The following is a 24,216-nucleotide window of genomic DNA, read 5'->3' on the forward strand; positions in this document are numbered from 1 at the left end:
TCTCTACATATAATAAAAGAGTCTGTCATGGTGTGTGTGTGTGTGTGTGTCTTCCTTTTGCGCTGCGCGTAAGCTAATAGACCCACGTCTACAAAATTTGGTACATAGCTGCATCTAGACAAGAGCCAGTGCCCCTCGAAGCGATTTTTTCGAAATTCGAATTCGAATTTTTTTTATTTTGTGTTTTGTGACGAAATCGTGTCATTTTGAGACACAATCGGCTATACAAAAGCGAGATTTTACTCTACACACTCCATTTTCACATCGTCATGAAACGTAGGCACTTAGCTATTTTACGAACTTAAAATAAATTTCGTGTTTAAATAAATCGATTAAATACGAATTTATTTAACAAAGGGAGCTTAACACCTTATCAACGGGATTTTTCTAAAAACGTTTATTTTAAAAAATGTACAGTTTATTTTTCTTTGACTTTTGGACACGTTAAACTTCATCCTTGCGCCTTCTTTTACAAAACGAATTTTAGAAAAATAATATTTTGTACCTTTAAAAAATTTTTTTAAGTGAAGCTTCCGAGTACACTTCTCACATCTCACATCTTTAAAAATGTGATTTTGGCAACAATTTTCCTGTCTTATTGTAGTTGATAGATTTTTGATGAAATCGTATCATTTTGAATAGTTTCATTGCTTTTAAAAATATGGGTTGGCAACAATTTTTCATCGTATTTGTTATGTCACTGTTTTTAAGAGATTGTCATTTTTCATTGTCATTTTCATATATACATGATATAATGGCAGCAAGGAAAAAGTCGGAACACTGTTGATGCGTAGTTATCCTAAATTGAAGAGGAAGTAATCTGATTGCGTCGTAAGCTAATGAATGTGTTGACTTCGTAAATAAAACTTGGCAGTAGAAGCGATTTTAATTCCATTTTTATTTCCAAATGACATATGTGGCCACAGATCATTTGGCACCCTAGTCGTGCCTGTTCAAGACCATTTACATTATTGATATTATTGCAATAGGAAGCACCATAGGGAAATTGCGCCCAAGGGCAGCACAGACAGAAGCTGAAGTGCGTAGTTTGAAAAGATGGAAGTACGTGAAGAGAAAAGTTTTGGTTTACAAGGTCAGTTTCAGTTCTTAATTATTACGTCATCAGAGTTGCGCGGCCCATAGAGTGATCTAGAAATGACGCAATGCAGAGAAGTTATTACGATTTTAGAATAAAGAGGAAGAATTAATGTTTTTAGTTATTCTGATTTATATAATTTTATCTTACATATTCCCCCCCTTCAAAAAGAAAAAAGTGTAGCGACAGAGAAGCCTTTTGAAAGAGAAAGAGTTAAAGCACTAGCAAATGTAAAAAAAAAAAAAAAAAAAAAAAAAAAACATAAATCATAAAATTTTTGTCCTGTAAAGTATAATTTACAAATATCAATTTTTTTTAATAAATTTTTAATTTTTAGAGTCCTATTGAATTTTTCAGCATTTCAGTCCAAAAGTCTTTTTGTTTGAGAATTCACATAATCATAATTCTTCAGGGAAGGTTCTTGTTATTACAGAATATCACAAAATAAACTTTTACATAATCATTACTTATAATTAAATGTAATGCACATAAATATTTATGATATTAATTTTCATATTGATAAATTATAATTTAACATCATAAATAATAGGATTAAGTTTTTCAGAATTTATGGTTTCACCGTTATCATCTTTCATTTACAATTCCTGATTTTACCAAACTGGAAGCCTCGCAATACTTCTAAACAAACATATCCATCAATAGGGCTGTCCTCTTGAGCTAACCAGTGTGTTCTCTGCACTGGTGGCCCAGGGTGCCTAGACAGTTACTTGAAAAGGCCTCCGTTCCTTGCATTAAGGTAACTGGCCTTTGAGAACTGCACTAATACATTCCATAATAAAAAAATATAATAATAATAATAATATAAAAAATTTACATGCATTCATAAAATGAGAGCCTCCAACATTATCTTGCATGAAGAGGGTAAAAGGAACAACTGTACAGAGGTAATTACAGGCCTCTGTTAAAGGAACCAGTACACCCTCATCATACTATACTTAACACACAATAACCCATAAATTTTAACATGCATTTACCATAACTTCATATTACATATCTGTAATAATTTCACTTATTTTTTACACCTACTTCATTTTTAGAATAATTATAAAATTCGTATTCAAAATTCTCAACAAAATTTCAAAAACATAAAAACTTATCTTAATATCCTTCCCTATGAATAATTTAAATAGCTTAAAATTAATTACTTAATTTGCTCACACATAATTATGAAAAATTAATGAACAAGAATTTCAGATTTTCTCAAAACAAATTGCAGAAATTTTAACCAAAGTTGAAATGAAAACTATAGAATTCGCAGCATATTAAATGATTTAGTTTTTGAGTTAGAGTCACACGAACGTAACAACTTTTGAGCTGTTGAAAAAGCAGAAGCGCAAATAATTTTCTGTCGCACATACTTGCAAGCACTTAACTCGAATCGACCTTGAACCCGCTGTAATGCTTAATTCCTAAACGGTAATTCACTGATGATTTCTTTTTCACTAGGCACTCGAACTTCTCAATTTATCGAGAGATTACTTTCAATCTGTAACCACTACGCGTGATTATTTTTTTTGAAGCACTTGCAAAACACCACAGCAGAAGAATGATGTTATTTTTTTTTAAACACTGAAAAAAACAAACTTGATGATTCACTTCTTTCACATTATCTTGGAGTTATCACAAAACGATGATTTGAAGAGCTGAATTAAATTTTCCATTGAGGTTTCAGGCTGCAGGAAACTATCCTGCCGACTTAATTGTCATAATAGCAGCAAGGAAAAAGTCGGAACACTGTTGATGCGTTGTTATCCTAAATTGAAGAGGAAGTAATCTGATTGCGTCGTAAACTAATGAATGTGTTGACTTCGTAAATAAAACTTGGCAGTAGAAGCGATTTTAATTCCATTTTTATTTCCAAATGACATATGTGGCCACAGATCATTTGGCACCCTAGTCGTGCCTGTTCAAGACCATTTACATTATTGATATTATTGCAATAGGAAGCAGCATAGGGATTTGCGCCCAAGGGCAGCACAGACAGAAGCTGAAGTGCGTAGTTTGAAAAGATGGAAGTACGTGAAGAGAAAAGTTTTGGTTTACAAGGTCAGTTTCAGTTCTTAATTATTGCGTCATCAGAGTTGCGCGGCCCATAGAGTGATCTAGAAATGACGCAATGCAGAGAAGTTATTACGATTTTAGAATAAAGAGGAAGAATTAATGTTTTTAGTTATTCTGATTCATATAATTTTATCTTACATACATAATACATTTTTATTGATTTTTTTGATAAGGTTGTTCTGTAGAGTAAAATTCTGCGCGGAATTTTATGTTTTTGAGTTGCTTTCATGTTATTTTTTGCTTATTTCACTGTTTGTAAGGTATTGAAAAGTTTTGCATTGTTTGCCTTCAACGGAAAATTGGTTAATTTTTTTATTAGGATAATTAATATTTGTATTAAGGGATATAGCTTATTTCATTGTAATTTTGGTGCTACTTTGGTAGACGGTTGCACGGACTTTTGGCGATTTACGTTGGCGCTATTGTTGGCGCGATTTTTACAAACGTCAGCCATCTTGAAAAACGATGTTTTTACGCATAGTAAAGTATTCGAAACTTAAAAAAAAAAATAAATATTGTTAAAAGTAATTGATTAAATTTTTGTTGAAAATGTTTTTTAAGATGGCAGGTAAGTGTAAATAAATACATTTCGTATGAGTATAAAATACTAAAGTAAGGTTATTATTACTTTCATATAGCAAAGAAGAGAATAAAAACACCGCTATAAAAACATTGTGCCAACGTTTAATTAGATTAAAATATTACTGAAATTGAATATCAAATTAAAAACCATCATACCAACATTTAAAAGAATAAAAATATTATTAAATTCAAATACTTTAAAATACGTTATATAGAATATAATTAACATTAAAACATATGGACAATAATTATCTCAGAAATTTTTCAAAATAGTGTATTAATTTTTTTTAACAAAAATTGCAGTATACAATTATAAAATAAAAGAAAAATATGTACTTAAAATTTTTTTAGTCATTTAACATGTTGTTTATTGATAAGTACCACAAAAAAAATCGGAATCCTAATTTAGATAACATCTTTGAAGGAATTCGAAGATATGAATTAAATTTTAAAACGGCGCGGAAATGCACAAATTGTCAGTAACCAATCAGGGAGCTGATTACAGCTCGTTAATGCACAAATATTCTATAACAAGTCAGAGAGCTTATTATATCACGCCTAGAATTAAATTTATTTAAAAATTAATACATAATAAAATCATTTTTTTAAAAAATGCAAAATTAAATTATATTTTAATATTTAACAGCCATAAATAATGTTTAAAACATTAGATTAAATTTATACATATTAAAACCAATTCCTTTTAAGGTAAGATGACGTCAATGATTACATCAACCACAACATAAAATTTCATAAAATATGATAAACAATAAAATTTTTATTTCAAATAAAAATGCAAAATTAAATTTATTTTTAATATTTAGAGGCCATAAATAATATATAAAACACGGAATTTATGCACAATAAAACACATTATTTTTTGAATAAAATGACAACAAAGTATCGGTTACCATAAATAACTTATCCAGCAATAGGTTTACCATAAGTTGTATTACTCGCCAAAAGAAAATCGCCAAAAAATCGCCAAAATCCGCGCAACCGTCTACCAAAGTAGCACCGTAATTTTTTTTCTTTTGGAAATATAAGATAAAATTTCATTAATTATACTTTTCTTTTCAGAATTTTCTGTTTTTTTGCATTCTTTTATGTTATTTATTTCTCATTTCACTGTTTTTAAGATATTGAAAAATTATGAGTGATATTTTTAGGAAACAAAGTTCTTAACGTCCTTTATACCATTTGAGTTCTTAAGATTTTGCAAAGGGAAGTTGGTTAATTTATTTATTAGGCTAATTGTATTAAGGGATATTGCTTCTTTCATTGTAATTTTGTTATACGTAATAACCTTTTTTTTATGAAGTTGTTCTGCAGAGTAAAATTCTACGCAGTTTTTAAATTTAACGTTCGGTGTTCCCTTCAGCCATTTTTCCGATACATTTAAAAGCCACACGAAGGCTGGCAGCGAAGCTGCTATTTAAAGAATAAAAAAAACCTATTAAAGAAATTTTATTTATAAAGAATACTATATTTCAAAATCTTTGACTCATCTTTGACACTCATTATTGACTCAATATTTTTTACAAAAAGAATTGTGAAGGCTGGCAGCGAAGCTGCTAGTATAATATAAAATAAAGAGCCTCAGAATGCGAAGCATCGGTGAACAAACAAGGTTATAGTCCTGGAAAATAACAGTTAACAGACAAAGTTATAGTCTTGGAAGATTATAGATAAAAAACAAGATTAACAAGATTATAGTCCCTGGAAAACAAGGTTAATCCCATTTAATATTGAGGAAAATTAGCGAGATAGCATCAAGCTGGCGATGGTTTCGGAGACTGACTTTTGTCGCCAAATTTTACGAGAAATTACCAAACTTGGTGGCCATTTTGCTATATTTTGTTTTGATTCCTGTTTATCGATAACTGATCCGACCCGTATATAACTGTAACTGCATCGGATTCTACATAACTGTAACTGTGTATCCCTTTCAGCAGTTTCAAGAAATCGAAGGTACTAGAAATTTCACGACTAATGGGTGAAAATTATGTAGCAATATAGATGCATCAATTTTCAGTTTAGTTCAAAGATGAGTTCAGAATTTAGTTCAGACTATCAAGAGATAACTGTGCGAGCTTACACACTCGAGCCTTATTTATTGCCTGTTCAATGTTTATAGCATTTGAAATCGTTACTACTCTTTGTGCTCTGTCATGGTAAGAAAAGCTGCATAAAAACTTTTGTGTGAAAGGTTCCAGAAATGTAAAACGTTTTGGGAAAAAAAACATCAAGCTATGTTCCGTTCTGTGTCCATGTAATTTATTACGAATTTGTAACAATACCAAATAAATGCAGAGGTTAGTAGAGCACAGTACTTGTCACATTCTTGCCACTAAGTGGCGGGCATCTCTTCCTTTACTTTTGCTGTAATTAAGTTCCGAGAACCAGTGGAGATTGGAACCGCTCTGAGGAGCGTAAAGACTCAGAATTAAAATGTACTGTCTTAAAATAATTATCACCTACCATGTAAATAGTGTATATTAGCTTTTTATTTCAATAAATAATTAAAAGACAAGATGGCTTGTTAGCAGTAATAGAAACTCTTACTGAAAACGTGATTATTAGAAGCCTCGCGTCGTGAACACTGAAGATGCAGCAGGTAAGGAATTTTACATTAATTTATTGTAAATAGAAGAACCTGATGCAACATTTTTATGGCGCCCGAACAGGGACGCCAGGTTTTTTGAAAAGTTCTAATAAGTGAATTCAAAAGCTGAATATTAAAATTGAAGATTTTAATACTTGTTCTTGAAGTATTCAGCAGAAGAATAATTTTGTTTTCTAAGTAAGAGTTAAAATATTTGTTTTTCATGAGACGTATATTTTTTGTGTAAGTGTTTGAATCTAAGAAAGATAATGGCTGAAGTAGATAAATTAAAAAAGAAAAGAAGTATCTTAAGAACTGCCGTTACAAAACTATTTAAGAAAATCGAAAGTGAATTAAATAAATCTGAAGGTAGTATTAATGAGCTCGAAGAATTGTTAGAACAGCTTAATGCTAAAACCGAAACGCTATCTAATGCCGATGTGGAAGTTGAACCAATTCTGAGTGTAGATGAATTCGAAAATGAATTCGAAATTACAGAACAATATCGCGAGAAGATAACGTTATGGAAATTCAGGCTTAAGAAACGGATTAAGGAACTTAATCATGACTTAAATGCACCGAACACACAGCAAAATATAAAAGATACACCTAATGTTAAATTACCAAAACTTTCGATTCCCGTATTTTATGGGAACAGTAGTCAATGGCTTACTTTTTGGAATAGTTTTGAGTCCTCAATACATAATAACGAATCATTGAACAAAGTAGACAAATTTAATTACCTGAAAGTATATTTAGGAGGAACAGCTGCTAGCTGCGTTCAAGGATTTCCGTTATCGCCAAAACATTATGATTCAGCAATTCAAATCTTACACGACCGTTTTGGAAGGAGAGACATCCTTATTAATGCGCACATGAATAATTTGCTGAATGTTGAATCATTAAAAAATGCGAATGACATAAAAACATTTCGTAATTTGTATGATAAAGTACAAACACAGATTAGATGTCTCGAAGCGTTAGATGTTGTATCGGAATCTTACAGCGCTTTGCTGTGTCAGATGATTTTGAAGTTATTGCCTTCAGAATTAACGCTTGAATTTCATAGTATTTGGGGTTAAGAGTAGTCCTTTCCTTTTGGCAGCTGTTATAGAATTCCATCTACAAAAGTACATGAAAAATTCTTCATATGATACGGAGATAATAGCTAAACTCTTGCGTAGCTTCTACGTAGATAACGTTGTTGCCAATTTTGACAAAAAATCCGAGATGATCCAGTTCATCGAAAAATCTCGAGAAATAATGTATGAAGGAAAGTTTAATCTTCGAGGTTGGTTACATAACGGAGATAACTTGAAACATGAAATTATTTCACCCATATTGGGTCTGTTATGGAACTCTCAGAAAGATAATTTAACTTTGAATCTGAATTGGCTGGAAGATTTGGAAATGGGTATAATAACGAAGAGAACAATTCTCGCTGTAACACACAAAATATTTGATCCTATTGGTATTGTGAGTCCTGTTCTCTTGTATCCTAAAGTATTGTTGCAGAACCTATGAAAAACAGGAATTTCTTGGGATACTGAAGTCGACGAGAGTACAAAACAAAATTTTGTGAATTGGTATAAAAGCCTTTTTCTCTTAAAAGAAATATCCCTCCTACGTTGGATACATTCCAGAAAGGACAATAGGAAGTTCTGCAGCATTCACACATTCTGTGATGCCAGTAGTAATGCGTATGCTGCTGCAGTTTTCTTGAGAACTGTGACGAATTCTGGAGTTGGAGTTCATCTGTTGGCATCGAAGTCTAGGGTAGCCCCCGTGAAATCTATTACGATCCCTCGTCTGGAATTGATAGCTGCCACGATAGGTGCCAGACTAGGCTCTTCTGTTTTAAATGATTTACAATGGCAAAATGTGGAAACGCATTTTTGGACGGATTCTACAACAGTTTTGACATGGATTCAAAGGGAAGAGATTGTCTGGGCTGTCTTTGTGGAAAACAGAGTCAGGGAGATTAGAAAACTCACAGATCCAAAAACGTGGAAACATATTGCTGGAACAAAAAATCCAGCTGACCTCCCATCAAGAGGTTGCACCGCTAAACAACTTTTAGCAGTTAGATGGTGGGAGGGCCCCGACTGGCTGAAGAAAAATCAGGAAGAATGGCCTATACAAAGGGAAATACCGGACATGGAAATAGTGAATTCAGAAAAAAGGAAATCAGTCATTTCTGCACTAAATACGCAAAGGGTAGAACATTTTTTTGAGAAATATTCATCTTACCATAAAATGTTAAGAATAACTGCTTGGATATGCAGATTAATCAACAACTTCATAAGACCAGATTCTAAACAATCAGGAGAACTCACGGTCCCTGAAATAGAAACTGTAGAAAAGAAAATATGCAAGATAATACAAACAGAAGCATTTGGCAAAGAACTTAAAGTTAGCAACCTTTGTACCTTTTTTGACTCAGATGGCCTTATTCGGTTAAAGACCAAGATTACTAGAAGAGAGGAAGAAGAAAATTTTCTCTGTCCAATTGTATTGCCCTCAAATCATGACTTAGTTCATAGGTTAATTTTAGATTACCATTTGCGACTATCCCACGCTGGTGTGCAATTCGTACTAGCCAATATTCGACAGAAATTCTGGGTCCTGAGAGGAAGAAAACAGTACGCAAAGTTCTTATGAAGTGTGTTCGCTGTAGAAGATATAGCGCAAAGAATATAGAGACTGTTCCAGCACCTCTTCCTGAAGATCGAGTTCGAGATGCTCTGGTGTTTGAAGTGACCGGAGTCGATGTAGCCGGTCCTCTTTATTTACGAAAAGGAAAAAAGTCACGGATCTTGCTCTTTACTTGCGCGGTCTATCACGCGATACATCTTGAGCTGATAGAAAGTTTATGGGATTAAGGAGATTTATTGCCAGAAGAGGTCGTCCAGGTATTATTTACAGCGACAATGGCACTAATTTCGTTGGAACTGAAAATCTGTTAAGATCGATAGATTGGAAAGAAATAGAATGTCGTTCAACTAGTATGAGAATACAGTGGAAGTTTAATCCCCCAACTGCTTCATGGTGGGGCGGTTGGTGGGAGAAGTTGGTACAAACAGTGAAGAAGATGTTAAGAAATGTTCTCTGAAAGTCCTGTGTCTCTTACGAGGAAATGTTGACTATACTTTGTGATATCGAATCAGTGATTAACTCAAGACCCCTTACATACCTTTCAGAAGATCCAAATGATCTTACGGCACTAACTCCTTCAATGTTTCTACAAGATTTGCACGACGTTGGAGTGCCTGACTTAGACTACCTGGATACCATCAATCTGAATAAAAAATACAAGTTCTTACAGAACTTAAGAGAACATTTTCGCAAAAGATTTCGTGATGAATATTTAGCTATCCTAGTGCAAAAACCATCTAAACGATCTACTCGGACTATCAACAAAAATGACTTGTTGTTTGTCGGCAGCGACAACAAGAAGAGAATAGCTTGGCCAATAGGTCGTGTTGTAGAACTATATCCTGGGAAAGACAACGAAGTACGTGTTGTCAAAGTGAAAACTGCAACGGGTGAACTCCTAAGACTGTGAAACGTATTTATCCTCTCGAACTTGATAGATCTAACTTGTTTAGTGACTTCACCATGAACAGAAAAAACTCTGCCGATAAGTGTGACAGTGATATGAACTATCAAACTAGATATGGACGTAAAACTGTAAAACCTGTTACATATTTTTAAATTGCTATACTAATTTTTGTTTCTTTTCAGTATTTTAGAAATTTAATTGTCCTAACAGTAGTCAATTGGAACATGTTATCTGGATATGGTATGAATGTAATGCATAAAATGTTTAGATGTGTAATCCTTCTTTGTAAGTATTAATTTTAGAGCATTAGCTACTTTTCATATTTGTGAAAGTTGTACTTGAATTTTTGTTTGATTATTGATAAATTTTGTTTTGATTTTCCCATCTTATCGAGGTAAAATCAAAAGGTGGGAGGATGTCACATTCTTGCCACTAGGTGGCGGACATCTCTTCCTTTACTTTTGCTGTAATTAAGTTCCGAGAACCAGTGGAGATTGGAACCGCTCTGAGGAGCGTAAAGACTCAGAATTAAAATGTACTGTCTTAAAATAATTATCACCTACCTTGTAAATAGTGTATATTAGCTTTTTATTTCAATAAATAATTAAAAGACAAGATGGCTTGTTAGCAGTAATAGAAACTCTTACTGAAAACGTGATTATTAGAAGCCTGGCGTCGTGAACACTGAAGATGCAGCAGGTAAGGAATTTTACATTAATTTTATTGTAAATAGAAGAACCTGATGCAACAGTGCTCTTTGTATGAGCTTTAAATTTAAATATTTTTGTGCAAATGTTTGATCTTTATGCTGTTCTCAGAACTGCAAACGTGCATTGTGATTTTCACCACTTGAGCTTTTGGCAAAATTTCCAGGGATATTGGCTTTCATTTTTCTTTTACTGCTTTTGGAAGTCTATTAATCAGAAGAGATTCGCGGTAAAAACTCTTTTCAGCTGGTTAAAGGCACAACACTTCATAAGTTCATAAGGCAATTTTATGTTAATTAAACGATTATTATGATATAAAGTCCATTGCTTTAATTTCTCCTTTTTGTACTCCTCAAAATTAGCAAATTAGCAAATTGAGTGTTTAAGAAAAAGTTTTTAAATATTTTAATGTTAAAGCATTATCCAATTTACATCTTATCGCCTTGCTCTGCCAGTGATTCTTCAGGCTGTAGCCGACATCGAAATACACCATTAAAAATATACAGCAAGCTTAAGTAGACCAACTTGTGTTCAACTAAGACCAAGATACTTAAATATGAAATTTCTTCTTATGGTACTTCACTACCCCAAAGTGGCAGAGTTTTGAACGAAAGCACAAGTTGTGCTTTGTGTTTCAATTCAACATAAAATAAAAGAGTTACAAGACATTTGTCATACCATTCCAGACAGCGATAACTCGCTAGTCAGTCTTACACAGTCAGAAGGGCTTTGATTTAATTTCTACGCAATTAAGATCTTAAATGTTAAGTGTTATGACGTCTCGTAGGAAAAGTGTCCATGGTATACCTGTAGCAATATTTCATGTAGTGCAGCAGCAAACTTTGAAGTATAGCTGGTTTCTTTCTCATTGTGCAGTTTTAAAATCAGAAACCGCTGTAATCGCAAAATCATTTTTTTTTTCTAATATCGGATGCGAAACATTTTCCTAATAATATGACGAGTTCAAAAGAAAACTTTTCCTCTCTTTTTACTTCCTTGTATGAAGTAAACGAATAATACTGTGATCGCGAAAAATTTAGGGAATCGTACATTAACGAAAATATCCATTTTGATTGCTCTTGAACCCACTTGAATGCGTTTGCGTGAGATCTGTACGCGCCGACGGAATAAAGGATTTTGAAATGAGTTCAGAAGAGATTTTTTCGTGATGCTTCTGCCTACGTATATATCTCGCATGACTCAAAAAGGGTAGTCGTACAACGTTGGAGTTTTGTGTACGGGACTGCTAAAATATGTAGTTGTGCACCTACATTTTTGGTCGCAGTTGGCCTCACAGAACATACATAAATATATAAATATATCTCTACCTATCCATATATATATATATATATATACTTATAAAAGGTGTTTCATAGATCATGGGACAAACTACTAAAACATGCATTTTTTGTATAGGAATGTAGGATCTAAAGTGACGGAATAAAGCAGAAACTCAAAAAAAAAAAAAAAAAAAAAAAAAAAAAACCCCGACACGAGTGGAAAATGTGTGTATGTACAAAATCAACGCAAAGTGCTTCTTTGAAGCAATACGGTTTTCACAATTAATGTTCAAAAAAGGGAAAGGAACTACAGGTGTGATTGGCTGGCAAGAGGGTGGTAGTGAGCCGGACACACCACAATCCGATGCATCAGAGGATCATTCGCAACTCTGATATCGAGCGTGATGGGTGAGTTTACGTACAGGGAAAAAGCTGACATGCATCTCATGTATGGTGCTGCTAATGGGAACGGCAGAGCAGCGCGACGGTTGTACCAGGAACGGTTTCCGAACAGGCGTATGCCGAAGCACACAATGTTCGACAGGTTGCATCGGTCTCTGTGTGAAAACGGAGCATTTGAAACCGCCTCTGGCAATAGGAGTGGAAGAAGTGCACGACAACCTCGCATTTAAAAATCCATTTTGAACATTGTGCATGAATCACCTCAGACAAGTACAAGAGCTATTGCACGTTGTCTGCAGCTGAGTCATTCCACCGTTTGGAGAGTATTGCATGAAAATTGTTTGCACCCATGCGACATGCGACGGAGAACGTGGGCGACGGAGGCCGTTTACCATATGGTTAATTGGTGCAGCGCCACGCCCACCAGTATCTATAGTCGAATATGAGGGCCACACGAGGGTATCGCACGGGGCGCCGAAACCCAGCGCTCGGTGTATCTCAAGGACGGTCCCACTGACCAAAAGCGCCCTCCGGGGATATTCTCCCATCCGCTTGTCCGAGCCTCTGTATATGTTGTTGTATATATAGAAAATTACATGGCCTAACAAGGGTCATCACTGCATTTGCAAGTTGGGAAAGTCTAAGGCAGTATTGATAATGGCATTATTACATATTGTTGACAAACTATTGCTGCGTACCAATGGCATACATTATGCATTTTACGTACATTGTACATACATTATATATACATTACACAAACATTAATCATCATTACATTATATGGTATTACATTATTACATTCATTTATATCCTTATTGGGACACAAATTACTTAATTTGAATTACTTAATTAGAGAGTATTCAAGTGCATTATTGCATATCGTTCTTACAATGCATGTAAATCTTTGAGTTACTCACATTTGAGCCCATTACAGTCTTAAGTTGGGTCTTAGTTCAGTTACATAAATATCAAGGACTCGGAAACTAGGTGCATTAGATTTCACTTATTGCACCTCACTTGCGTATGATAAAATAATCTATGGCCGGTTTACACCCATACCATTTGCAGAGTCCAAGCCTTGCAAGAGACAGATTACCCTCTTCGAGTTCATTTCTGTCATTAGTTCTTGCAGCAGTGTGCGGCGCAGGCGGATTTCCCATGGGATGTGCTATTCACAGTCGAGGCAACTTTCTCACAGAACGGCATCTTCAATAGCCACAACATGCATGTGTGGGCAACTCAAAATCCACACGGCTTACGTCCACGTGCATTCCAAACCCGCTTCTCCGTGAATGTGTGGGCGGGTGTTGTTAACGACTATCTCATTGGCCCATACCTCTTACCTGCACGTACAAATGGCTTATGTTATCATATTTTTCTGCAAGAGGTGCTAGCGGAATTGCTGCAAGATGTCCCGGCTGTCGTTCGTGATCGCATGTGGTTCCAGCGTGATGGTGCACCAGCCCATAACCACCTGCGGGTCTGCAATTACTTGAATGGGACATTTCCGGGCCGATGGATTGGCCATGGTGGACCCGTTCGATAGCCACTCCGTTCGCTAGATTTATCCAGATTGGATTTTTTTATGGGGCCATCTGAAGAGCATCATTTACGAGACACCCGTTGACTCACTGGAGTACCTCGTTGCACGACTACCCATTGCGGCTGCAAGCGTGCGCGAAATGATTGTTGTTTTTCAAAATGTTCGTCAATCCCTTCTACCACGTTACCAAGCATGTATTACTGCTGGTCGCAATTTTGAACATTTATTGTGAATACTGTATTGCTACAAAGAAGCACTTTGCGTCGATTTTGTACATAAATACATTTTCCTCTCGTGTCCTTTTTATGCGTTTCTGCCTTAACCTGTTACTTTAGACCCTACATTCCTATAAAAAATGCATGTTTTAGTACGCTCCATCCCCCTCCAAGTTTGTCCCATGATCTATGAAACACCCTGTTACCGGGCTCTTTGAGCTTAGTTTTTTTCTTTATTGTTATTTGTATTTTTTGCTTTAAAAAGGATTGTATTATGCTGTTCCTGTTACAGTTAAGGCCTTTATGCCTTTAGTTAATCTGTATGCAATAACTGTAGAATTATCAACAATTCAAAAGTTCTTTAAGTAATACGAAGCCTAATGAAACCGCATTTGTTTACATTTGAAACTCTTAGTAGATAAGGGAATTAATTCAGTTGACGCACCAACTTCGGTGTCTTTCTGCGGGACCAAACGTAAACGTTCAGCTTTGTGCCAGCAAAAATTTGTCTTCCTTGGCGCCGGCCGAGCTTCTTGGATTCACGTAGAAACTATTTTTATTTGAAAAAAAATTAACTGTATTTATCATGTGTTTTTGAATTTTATAATTTTAATGCAGATGTTTTGAGTTTTTATGTATTTTTGCTTTTCCGGGATGTGAGAACTGAGTTGATTAAATAAGAAATTTAAATCTACTGAAATTCGGGAAAATAAATTTAAATGAAATGCAGCAAAAATATTTATAAATTAACAGGCCGTGCAAAGAAGTCCTGTTTTACCCACATGAGATTTTTTTTCCTTTTTAAATAACTACTATAGAAGAAATGTACAATAATCATGAATCCCTTATTGAAATTTTCTTTGCATTATCTGGGCAAGTATTTATCAGCGTTTGACATCATTTTCAAAATGAAATAAATAGAGATCCTTGCTTTAAAGTAATTAATATTTCAAATAAGCTAACTCTTCATCAAAGATCTTAATACATTTCCACTTATCTTCTCTAATTCATATTCAAAATTTTTCCTGTGCTTAACCGTTCTGTCTATTGGCGGTAAATATTCCATTTTTCAGCTCTTCTAAGCTGTAAAATCCATATTTATTATTTTCTTTATTGTTGCTACAGATGCGTTCAAAGATTATGCAACTCCTTTCTGTGAAGGCAGTTTTTCATTTATTTCTGAAGACTTTCACCTTTCATGCATCAGAAACGGCATCTATGTTTTTGCAAGTTTTAGAAGTCTTCTTTACACGAAATGGGCCCACCAGCGGCCGAGCGGTAAAATCGCTGAACATTGGTAGTTCCGTCCGAGGTTCGAATCCCGCGAACAGGTGGGCTGCATGGGCGTTTTCGTGATTTTCCCCATGTGTAACGTGTATACGAGCCATTTTCCCTTAGAAAGTCCTCCACGAAGGCATCCCTCCTCTTAGGGAGATAGCCCTCGGGGCTTTGTCATAATCACACACACACACCCACTTCGCACGTAAATTTAATAAAGGATGACCCTTCATTTACAATCAATAATTTTAATTATTCAGCTTTTAGAAATTTTACTACAATGCACTTTTAATGACTCATGTTTTGAAATTATCTGTATTTCTGTCGCAAATGACAACTTCCCGCCAGTTCTTGATAGTTTACTAAATGTAAACCGTAAGAAGAGTGAGTTATAATATTATTAAAACGTTACTCGTGCATTTTTTCCCTGAAACGAAACAGTGTATCCTAGATTATTTTGGTGCATTATCCAGTTTCCGGACTATTCGTGCGGGGCTGTGCCCAGGCACGCACATTCAACGATATGCTCGAGAGTATGTAAAATGCAAACACGTGCAAATCGTAGCATATGCTCAAAACCGCTAAAGTGTGTCTTTAGATGTAGTTTCAACGAGGGCTGTGGAGTCGCTAGGGAAAATGCCGACTCCGACTCCGTCTCCTGGAGTTTTAATGACACCGAATCCCTCATATATATGTACACATATACACATGGGTTACAGATTATTTTTTTAATATAAAAGAAGTAATAGATGCTACAGAAAAAAAATTAGGGCATAGCAAATTATTTATATTAATTAGCATTTATTACGAAATGGAAAAACTGGCATTCGTTATTTCTAAGAAACAGTATAGCTTCGGGAAGATTTCTTATTTTGGAGGGCCATAGATCCGATTTGATAAACTTCAAAGCTGAGAAGAATCTTTCCACACTAACGTGAGTAAGAGGAAGAGCTCTTACTGTTAAGGCTACTTCTTTTAACTTTTCAGGATAGATTTTTATAAGTTCTAAAACATGTGTCTTGCAAGAGGCAATCATATTTCTCTATTTTTTCAAAGGCCGTATAGAAATCTTGTTTGTATTTTTTCATTTTTATATGTAAAGGCTCTTGTTTTTTATTTTCATTCCCTTTGCCTTAGCATTTCAATATTATCCAAAAATATTTCTCAAAATCTAATTCATCAATAGAAAAGGATGATAGAAACTGAATTGCAATGTCTGCAGTTTGACTGTCCTGATTCGAATTCTCCAATTGTTCTGAGAAAAATTTCATTCTTAAAGAAAGTTCATAGATGACTTTCTTTGCCTTCTTAATTTGCTCGTCATCCAAGAAAATTCCGTGTTTCGGATCTCCATATATTGAACCCAGCAAGATCTCATTGTCTAGCCAACTAGTTTCTCTTTTCTTCATTGAACAAATGATTCCTTCTGCATTAACCCCTCCATTTCAGAAAGAAGAAGCATCTCATTCTCGCCTCCTGTCAATTCTTCAGATTGCAGCTTTTTTGTGGCTATATACGGCACGGAAAGAAGAGTTTCCAATTCTGCAAGATCATTTCACAGTCTTTAATTAATCATTTTAATTTCATTTCAAATTCAAACTGTCTAGATAAACCTGGAGTCTGAGTCGACCTGATTTTAGCGACTCCAGCTCCGACTCGTTTTACCCCAAAATCTGCCCGACTACGATTCCGATTAAATGACTCCAACTCCGACTCCACAGCCCTGGTTTCAATGATTACTTCGTCTTCTCTCTTGCTGAGGAAGATGAGGATTTAATGAAGATCTGGAAAATGCGTAATATAATGCCATATAAGGAGCAACAAATTCTTTGTTGCAAGTAAAACAGATAAAACGTGTTCTATGATGGGGAAAGGTTCTCCCTAATATAAAAATCTGAGGTTTACTTAAGTTTACCTAATTGTGAAAAGTCGAGACAATAAATGAAGATGTATACAAAAAAAAAAAAAAATCTAAATAGAAAAGTCTTCTGCAATGTCGTTCGGAAAAACGTCGAGGAATGATTTCATAATTGTTCGACTAAGCTGATTCAGTGCTTGAGTGACTTGGACATTGTTTCAAATGTGAAAAGAGCAGAAGAGACCGATGCTGAAAATTCAAGCTTAGAAAGATATTTGGAGTCTCGCTACACTAGTCTCGCGAGAGCAATGAATTTGTTGAAACACTGTTGAACTTCGTTGACCAAACGGGACTCGAATACAATAATAAAATAGCACTTCAAAAAATACGCAGCCAATGACATTTTTAAGGAAATAAACAATAAGCATGAAAATTGATAATTTGGGTTATCCGTATTTGTCAATTACCCGTGACCCGCTTTACCGACATTACACCGGATAATCGAGAGTACACTGTACTTCATTTAATTATTAGCTTTACCGCCTTTTTCGAATCTGACTAATATTACTGCAATATCGTACATTATTTTAAGGTAACAAACAGCTAATGGACCAAAACTCATGATATAGATTGTCTCACTCGAAAGGGGCCGCGGGAAAAATGCGATAAAATTCTTATAACAAGAGGAAAGGAAACCAATTTCTTACATGATATGCCTTGTTGTTTGAGAAATGAAAATACATTACAAGAGCTGCTGAAAGTGAATTCCACCATATGTATACACAGTTCAAAATCGTCTTTCATTTTTGTGTATATTGCTGCCAGAGTACAAGTGATATAGCGATGAAGCTATATCACTTGTTCAATTTCTCAGGATATGTGAACTAACAAAACACGCGTTTATGGAGTAGTGTGAACCAGTTAGCAGTCGTCGAGGAACCACTTCACTCACGTATTAAGATAAGCGTATTCTGTACATTATCACAGCAGCGCATCATTGGGCCAATGTTTTTTTACACTGGTCAACAGTGAAGCGTACCTGCACTCTTTCATGAATTTGTGAACAGCTGGTTGATGATGAGCTGACACTTGGCTGGTACCAGGAAGATGGGGCAAGATGGCACACGTCTATACCCAGTATGACTGCGGTGGAAATATTTTTCCAAAATTGAGTACCCTTGGAATTTTTATAGGGTCTCTTAAAATGTAATGCGCGTATAAGCACAAAACACGCACCTTCGACATGTTACCTGAAAACATCGGCCGTGAAATCCCGCCAGTGGCGCGCAATATTCTGACAGAAACATATGGAAACATGCAATGCTATGTTGAACTGTGTGTAAAGATGGGAAGAGATCACTTACAGTGCCTCTCGTAATACACTTTCATTTCTCAAACATAAAGGTATGTCACGTAAACATTTGGTTCCATTTCTTCTTGTTATAAGACTTTATAACATTTTTCTCAGGACCTCTTTTGAGTGGGACACACTGTATTATAAAATCGTGAGCAAAAATATCAGTTAGAGTGAACAGTAACGCCAGGATTAAATACTAACTCATATAAATTTGACGGGAAGTTTGTTCATGAGTAATTTTACAGAAAATGTAAGATTATCATATTTCTTGTTGGCTTTTACGAAGTTTTTAATAATAACTTTGCACTTAAGACACCCACTTATTTCCGAGAAAATAATCATGAAATAGAAATTTCAAAAATTAAAAACTTCATGCGAAATAAATTTTTCAATGTAAGAATTACTATTTTAAGGACTAAACTATAAATCCTTTTCTGATAAGAATCATTTGTAAAATAATAACTTTACATGAAGTACTTTTTTCAATAAAAGTTCTGTTACGTCCTTATTGTTAAACAGAACGGGGAGAATGTGGAGTTTACCTCTGCAGATTCCCTCCTCGTAATCAAATTGCTTACGAGGATACAGGCATTGACACACAGCTTCCATTCGAAGAGTATCATACGTACACGTCGAGTATATATCGGTACCACAATATTTCTTTTTCTTGCATTCCGTAATTTCAGAGCAATGATCGCCAGCTGTTCCTGGCAGACATTCACAGAATTTGAAATCCCCGTGTCCTGTGCAATTTCCGCCATTCTGACAGTCATTTTCTTGACATGGTTCTGAAAAGTTTACTAAATTATACAATAATCTCTAGGATTGAAATAAAGTTTATTTATCTCTAGGATATGAAATAAATAAATGGGCACTGAGACATTTTTAGAATAATAATGCCTGCAATATTAAATAAACACTAATGATATCAACTTATATTTAGAACAACTTCAGAGCAGTTTGATTAATGTTTACAATATAATTGCCGCCATTATCGCAGTTCATGACTTCAAAAACAGGAAAAAAACTTTAAAAACAGGAATTACAATAATATGTAAATTATAAAAGAAAAATAACATTACGTAAACTGTAATTGAAATTGATCAGAACAGAGTACTGACATACAAAGCTCTTCGACCTCCTTATGATAATCGCCTCAAAGTTTCAGAGATACCTTCCAGGTGGCATAAGTGTTATACAGGAGTGAATATTTCGTAAGCAATTTGGTGCAGAGCATGGATGGGATTGCCTACTAACATGTTGTGTCTCTGAGTATTACATATATAGAATGTGGTATTCTTTTTTAACATAAACTGGTATCCAAATTCCTCACAGACATGGAACGAATTACAGCTACTTGAAGATAACGGCAGAGACTTGAGAAGATTACAAAATAATCTTTTTATCAACCAAGAACACTGAACATAAAGTGCACGTCTTGGGTTTAATAAGATAACCAACCACTTCTTTCAATGTAACTTAAAATAACTTTAGTTTTAATTTAAAACTGAGTCTGATAGTCAAAGCATACGCTAATTGATTTAACATGAAGTTGTCTCAAACCTTCTCAATGGCATAATAATTTTAAACGATGGCAGCTATAACACAAAGCCGAAAATTCAAATCATATCACAGCTGGTTAAATCCAGTAACGTGGCTTGAAACACGCCGTGTCATACAATTCTAAAACCTCGAATATTACACTCTCAAACTAAACTGATTTGCATTCTGGTACGGAAACAAAAGAAGTGATAGTAAAGATTTAAATTATAATAACTATTTATATTAAAATAATGCAGCTGTTAAGCCACAAGCAGCGGCGTCAGGAAATTTTCTGTTATATATGGTTATAAAGAAGCACTGAGGTATGTCTGACACTGAGTGAATGAGGAGAATGAGCGAGAATCCTCGAAGTTTACGATCTGTTTGGAACATTGAGTGAACTGCAATTCTCACTGTAGCAAGTAGTAATATCTGTATATGTGGGGAACAGAGAAATCCCAAACTTCACATAAAACCCCTCATAAACTCATCTCATTGCATACCAAAAATTTCTAATTATAGATAAACATCAGTATCTGAAGTTTCAAAAAATTATGCGACGACTTTCTTCCTACGGCCTAGATTTTTTTCAACTACAAGTTCTCATGCTGCATAAATTTAGTGAATTTTAAATCCTGTGTATATATACGAAGTAACTCTACTTGTAAACTTAATCAAATGCAATAAACTTTTATCACTGAAATAACCGCATGGACACGTACCTGATTAAGATTTATTATTACAGTTAAGGGGCTATTATAACATTGTTTATCTGTACATTAGTTATGTTTACTTGTTATTTTTGTTACCTAAAACAGATTTCCAATTTAATTTGTGAATTTCAAATTGTATTGAGACTATATTTTAATCTCTCTATGCCCTAGATCATTATTTTTAATAAATGCTGGATGCGGGCCGTACGGTGTGGGATTTGAATGATGTACCATAATAGTAAACACTATATCATTTAGAAAGCTTCAGTTGCCCATTTCTTCAACCTTTCTTTGTAAATTCTTATAAAGATAAAAGCAGTAACAATTCTTATAAAGCAAGCATCATTTTTTCTTTGTTAAGAATTAGTTAGTACGAGAAGGCATTATCAGCTGACTCATGGTACATCGCTGGTGTCCCCTATGCTTTTACCTGTACCTGTGGTAAGTAACTGTTTCGAGGAATGTAAAGCGACAGAAAGAGAACCCACGTTAACCTAGAGTCTTCTAGCAGAAATAAAAAGATTATAGTTTTACTGAACGTGCTGCAATTTTGCTTTTTAGAACCAGTGCATACAAAGAGACACCAGAAGCTTTACACATATATTACACGACTTGCCATCGCGATCATAAAGTGGTCTGTAAATCTGATGTTGCGGTAACTATATCGTTCATGTAGATAAGGTTTAAGTATTTATCAAACGACACATATCATGACAAGCGCACAGTACCTGAGCCCTTTACGTGGTGGAGCAATACATTCCGTATTAAATACACGAAACTTTAAAACAACCGAAAGTGAGGTAAATTTTCACGTTTCTTGAAATAGGTAATATAATGAGCGTAAAGTACTCGAGTTTTCCAGTATGAATATATAAAATTTAAGGACGCATTTAATATAAGAATTGTTAACGATAGAATGAATCAATCCTCTCGCACAGGTTGCATTTGCGATATGAGAGTGCAGCCATCCACAGCTTTATGTTTCCTTTTCATGGGGATTCGCGCAGTTAAGCTATGCTATACTTACCTTCTCCCGTATTCACGTTTGCTTGGGAATTCCACAAAGTTTCGTGGGGATTGTAATAGAGAACTAGAATAGCATTCCATGTAAGTCTAATTAGCAAAAATTGCGGATAAAAGATTAAATAATTACACTGTAATCAGATATTTATATCCCTCGACTTTACTCTTTCATAATCCTACAGTTTTGTCATTGCAAAAATTAAACTTTATTTGTTGCCAAGCGTTTTATATTTACCTTCTAAAATTTTACAAATATTCCATTACAAAATAACATTCACTAGCTTTTCTGTTAACCTTCTCGCATGTGCATTTATATCATCCTTTAAAACATCTGAATTATTAATAGATGAAGTTTTATCTCATATATTATCTGAATTCCAAAGACGCCCACCAGCGGCCGAGCGGTAAAGTCGCTGAACACTGGTAGTTCGGTCCGAGGTTCGAATCCCGCGAACGGGCTGGCTGCATGGGCGTTTTCGTGGTTTTCCCCATGTGTAACTTGTATACGAGCCAGTTTCCCTTAGAAAGTCCTCCACGAAGGCATCCCTCCTCTTAGGCGAGATAGCCCTCGAGGCTTTGCCATAATCACACACACACACACACACAGCCTTCCAAAGATACGTTAATTGTTGTCTTAGAAATATCTGGCTGGTATGCCCCTTAAAACGTGATTAAGCTTCTTCTCAAGCAGAATTTGATGAAATTTGTGTCGAATATCAAGAGTATTTTCAACTAAACATGGTAGGTTTTGAAATTCTCTGTATTTTATTTCAAACGATGCCGTTTCAAAATTTCCTCCTTGATACGACATAAAAATCAATAGAAAACCTAGCGTGTTATAATAACAATGAAACTGCGTTGTGTATATTATTTATATAAATTACTATCTAAATGTTGAGAAATTTGCATTTTTACCTTGCGCCTGCCCAGTGCTGAAGGTGCATAAATTTCAACGGTTCCCCAGTAGAAGCGAAGAAGGTGTCTCCGTGTGTCCTCCCAACGGTTCTGTTTATTGACGTAGCGAGTAGCTGTAATTGTCTGGAGCGTGTTATGGGGACCTGATGTACAGCATCCTGACGTGAAAAGGATCTGTTGAAGATTACAGTGCAAATAGAAATATAGCTAAATGTTCCGGACAGCATTTATATGAAGTATCGTGTGGAATTACTGCAGCCAAGTACCTGACCACACACCAGTCAAGCTAATCACCCGTTATTGAACTCCCAACTGGTTCATGTTAGGTTTATTCCTCACATGCCATAGGTTGACAAATACTCTTCACTGGTTCTGTTAAGCTCGAGGAAAGCGTCCATTAAAGTTTATGTCAAACTTACAGCACGTATGTCCTTTTTGAAAGGAACCAGGTTTCACACGCTCCAAAACTCTCAGCACCACTAAATTAAAATTCAAAACTAACTAAATACGTTTTCACATATAACTTTAGATCACCTTTTTCTAATTAAAATAATATTCTTCCAATACCATGCATAATTTAAGCATAAGGGTTAATGGAAATTAAACACGCCATCAAAATTACAGAAATCAGAATCAGTATATAAAATACATATGTTGGCAAGAAATTAATGTTTCAGGTAAATTTGACATGATAATGAATAGAATTGGAAGAATCTGGAACTCACCTTTGCAGAGTTTCTTCTCGTAATCAAATTGTTTACTAGAATACCAACATTGACAGGTAGCCTCCATTCGCAGAGTATCGTACGCACACATAGCATCTTCGTCGATGCCACAAAAATTCTCGCTCTTGCATTTCGTAATTACAGAGCAAAAGTCTCCAGTGGTTCCTGGTAGGCATTCACAATATTTCGAATCTCCGTGTTCGGTGCAATTACCACCATTTTTGCACTCACCTTCTTGACACGGTTCTGAAAACATTGAAAATCGGAGATATAATAACATACTACATCGATATAAATACACAAGTTATGTATACATTTGTAGAGATGTTAGGTTATTTTAAGCAGGAGACATAAAAAATGTCCAGTGCCCTGGACAAGACTCGAATCTAGACCTCTCGCATACGCGCCGAGTGTGCTACCGTTACACCACGAAGGCATGCTGGAAGGAGGGAGAAAATACCTTATATGTTTTTAGAATAATAATACTTAGAATATAAAATAAATGTAGAGGGCGATAACTGGCAGGGCTGTTTAAATGATGTATAAAACTAAATGTTTATTATGCAAATTTCTTATACTTATTCTTTCTCAGAATTTGAAATGTGCATCGTGATTCCCACGAGATAAGAGCCGTTTGCAAAATTTCCAGCGGATATTGGATTTCATTGTCTTTGACTCTTTCTCTGAGTCCAGCAATCGCGGTAGATTCGCAGTTAAGAAAAGCTCTTTTC

The 24,216-nt window shown here is 35.0% G+C and overlaps 1 protein-coding gene across 1 annotated transcript in view; it reads right to left on the bottom strand.

Annotated features, from left to right (window-relative positions):
* LOC118188345 (uncharacterized) overlaps positions 1 to 23,716 on the bottom strand; it is a 101,698-nt gene extending 77,982 nt beyond the window's left edge. Inside the window, exons 1-2 of the mRNA XM_085821468.1 lie at positions 23,486 to 23,716; positions 19,110 to 19,355 (exon numbers count right to left, since the gene is read on the bottom strand). Coding sequence (XP_085677594.1) covers positions 19,110 to 19,355; positions 23,486 to 23,581 — 342 coding nt within the window. The 5' untranslated portion in view covers positions 23,582 to 23,716. The remainder of the gene's footprint in view (positions 1 to 19,109; positions 19,356 to 23,485) is intronic.
* Positions 23,717 to 24,216: the final 500 nt, after the last annotated feature.

The sequence above is a fragment of the Stegodyphus dumicola genome, chromosome 1 (genome assembly GCF_044657685.1).
Source record: "Stegodyphus dumicola isolate Sdum_Otavi_A_Nest chromosome 1, ASM4465768v1".
NCBI lineage: Eukaryota > Metazoa > Arthropoda > Arachnida > Araneae > Eresidae > Stegodyphus > Stegodyphus dumicola.